General features: G+C 55.0%; 2 protein-coding genes across 2 annotated transcripts; both read right to left on the bottom strand.

Annotated features, from left to right (window-relative positions):
• Positions 1 to 487: 487 nt before the first annotated feature.
• On the bottom strand, positions 488 to 652 carry KVP18_005141 (uncharacterized protein; the record flags this gene model as incomplete). Its single annotated transcript, XM_067949508.1, has 1 exon — positions 488 to 652. A coding segment is annotated over one exon (165 nt), but the record flags the coding sequence as incomplete, so codon positions are not given.
• Positions 653 to 890: 238 nt separating this feature from the next.
• On the bottom strand, positions 891 to 1,421 carry KVP18_001846 (uncharacterized protein; the record flags this gene model as incomplete). Its single annotated transcript, XM_067952244.1, has 1 exon — positions 891 to 1,421. One exon carries the CDS (start codon positions 1,419 to 1,421, stop codon positions 891 to 893), a length of 531 nt encoding a protein of 176 aa, XP_067806207.1.
• Positions 1,422 to 1,428: the final 7 nt, after the last annotated feature.

Raw genomic sequence — 1,428 nt, 5'->3', positions numbered from 1 at the left:
GTGGTGGTGGTGGAAGTCGTAGTAGTGGACTTCTCCGGGTACAGGCAAGCAATGTCTCCCGACATGAAATCAGGGTTCCACCTGCTGCCCGTTGTGGCACTTAAGAGGTAGCACCCTCCAGACGCAGATGCGTACATGAAGTGTTGACACTTTGGGTCCATACGGCAGTCGCCAACGCAGGCGGCGACAGATCCGGGACTCGTCTGACGGTAGTAGGAACCAATGAGCTGGACTCCTTCTTGGATACACGGGTGCGAGAAGCCTCGTGTGGTAGTGCTGGTTCGGACTGCTGGGGCAAAGCAGTTTCTCTCAGCAGACACGAAGCCATGATTCTCCTCTCTGTAGGTGACACTGGACTTCAGCCAGCACCCATTGTCAGCATAGCGCCAAAGGTATGCAACACAGTCAGAGCGCTGGACGCAACGAACCATACAAGCATCAGGATTCGGGGTAATCGTACGTCGCTCAAGGTCAGGCCCAGCAACCTCTATAAGCTTTTGACAGGGCCCCAACGGGTTGGGGTATTCTCCAGAATCGCCTTCTCCAGAATCACCGGATCCAGAATCACCGGATCCAGAATCACCGGATCCAGAATCACCAGATCCAGAATCACCAGATCCAGAATCACCAGATCCAGAATCACCAGATCCACCTGCCTCAAAGCAACTTTTTCGCCCCGAGAAATGATTGGTGGAACTCGTCAGGTGCAAGATGTTTCTCATGAGTCGACACTTCTGGTTGCGTCTGTCCCAAGAAAATGCCTGGCAAGCTTTCAACCGCAGGCAGGTAGCCCAGCACTCGTCTACTGTTCGGGTCGTGGTGACCTTGGCGTCGATGCCTTTATAGACCTCTCGCTTGACGCAGGGGCTGTGTAAAGGGAGTCTTCATCCTTACTTTGGGGCCGTGGCGTTGCCGAAACACTGCATCGATGCCGAGGAGTACAGACTAGCGGCTCGCTCACTCTGTGAGGACCTAAGAAGGGTGCATTGGTGCGTGCTGTGGTTCCAGGTGATGTACCGGCAGTTGGGAGTCCAGGTGCAGTTCTCGACACATATCTCCGGGCTGATGGTATTGGCCCGCCGAACTACGGCGCCTGTCAAAATCACGCCTCCGCGAATGCAGTGGTGTGTTTCAGGTTCGCCGTTGGGGAAGTAGCAGCTCATGGCCCCCGACTGATGGCAGTGGCTAGGTCCCACTCGACTTAACGTGGAGAGCAGGTCGCACGTTTTATGAATCGGATCGAACGAGAAGTATAGGCAGCCCGGTTTCCGGTGACAGGCGCTTGCGCAGGTCCCAGACGCAGACGCACTAGTCCGCGCTATGATCTGACCTTCGTACTTCGTCCAGTTCTTAAGGCACGAATAGGAGCCCGTTTTACCCAACACTAAAGTGGCGGCCACCACAAGCGTTTGAAGATGCATTGTTTGA

The sequence above is a fragment of a genome (assembly GCF_019968955.1).
Source record: "MAG: Porospora cf. gigantea A chromosome Unknown PgA_NODE_8074_length_1428_cov_676.693, whole genome shotgun sequence".
NCBI lineage: Eukaryota > Apicomplexa > Conoidasida > Eugregarinorida > Porosporidae > Porospora > Porospora cf. gigantea A.
This window is presented reverse-complemented; position numbering and strand designations above follow the sequence as displayed.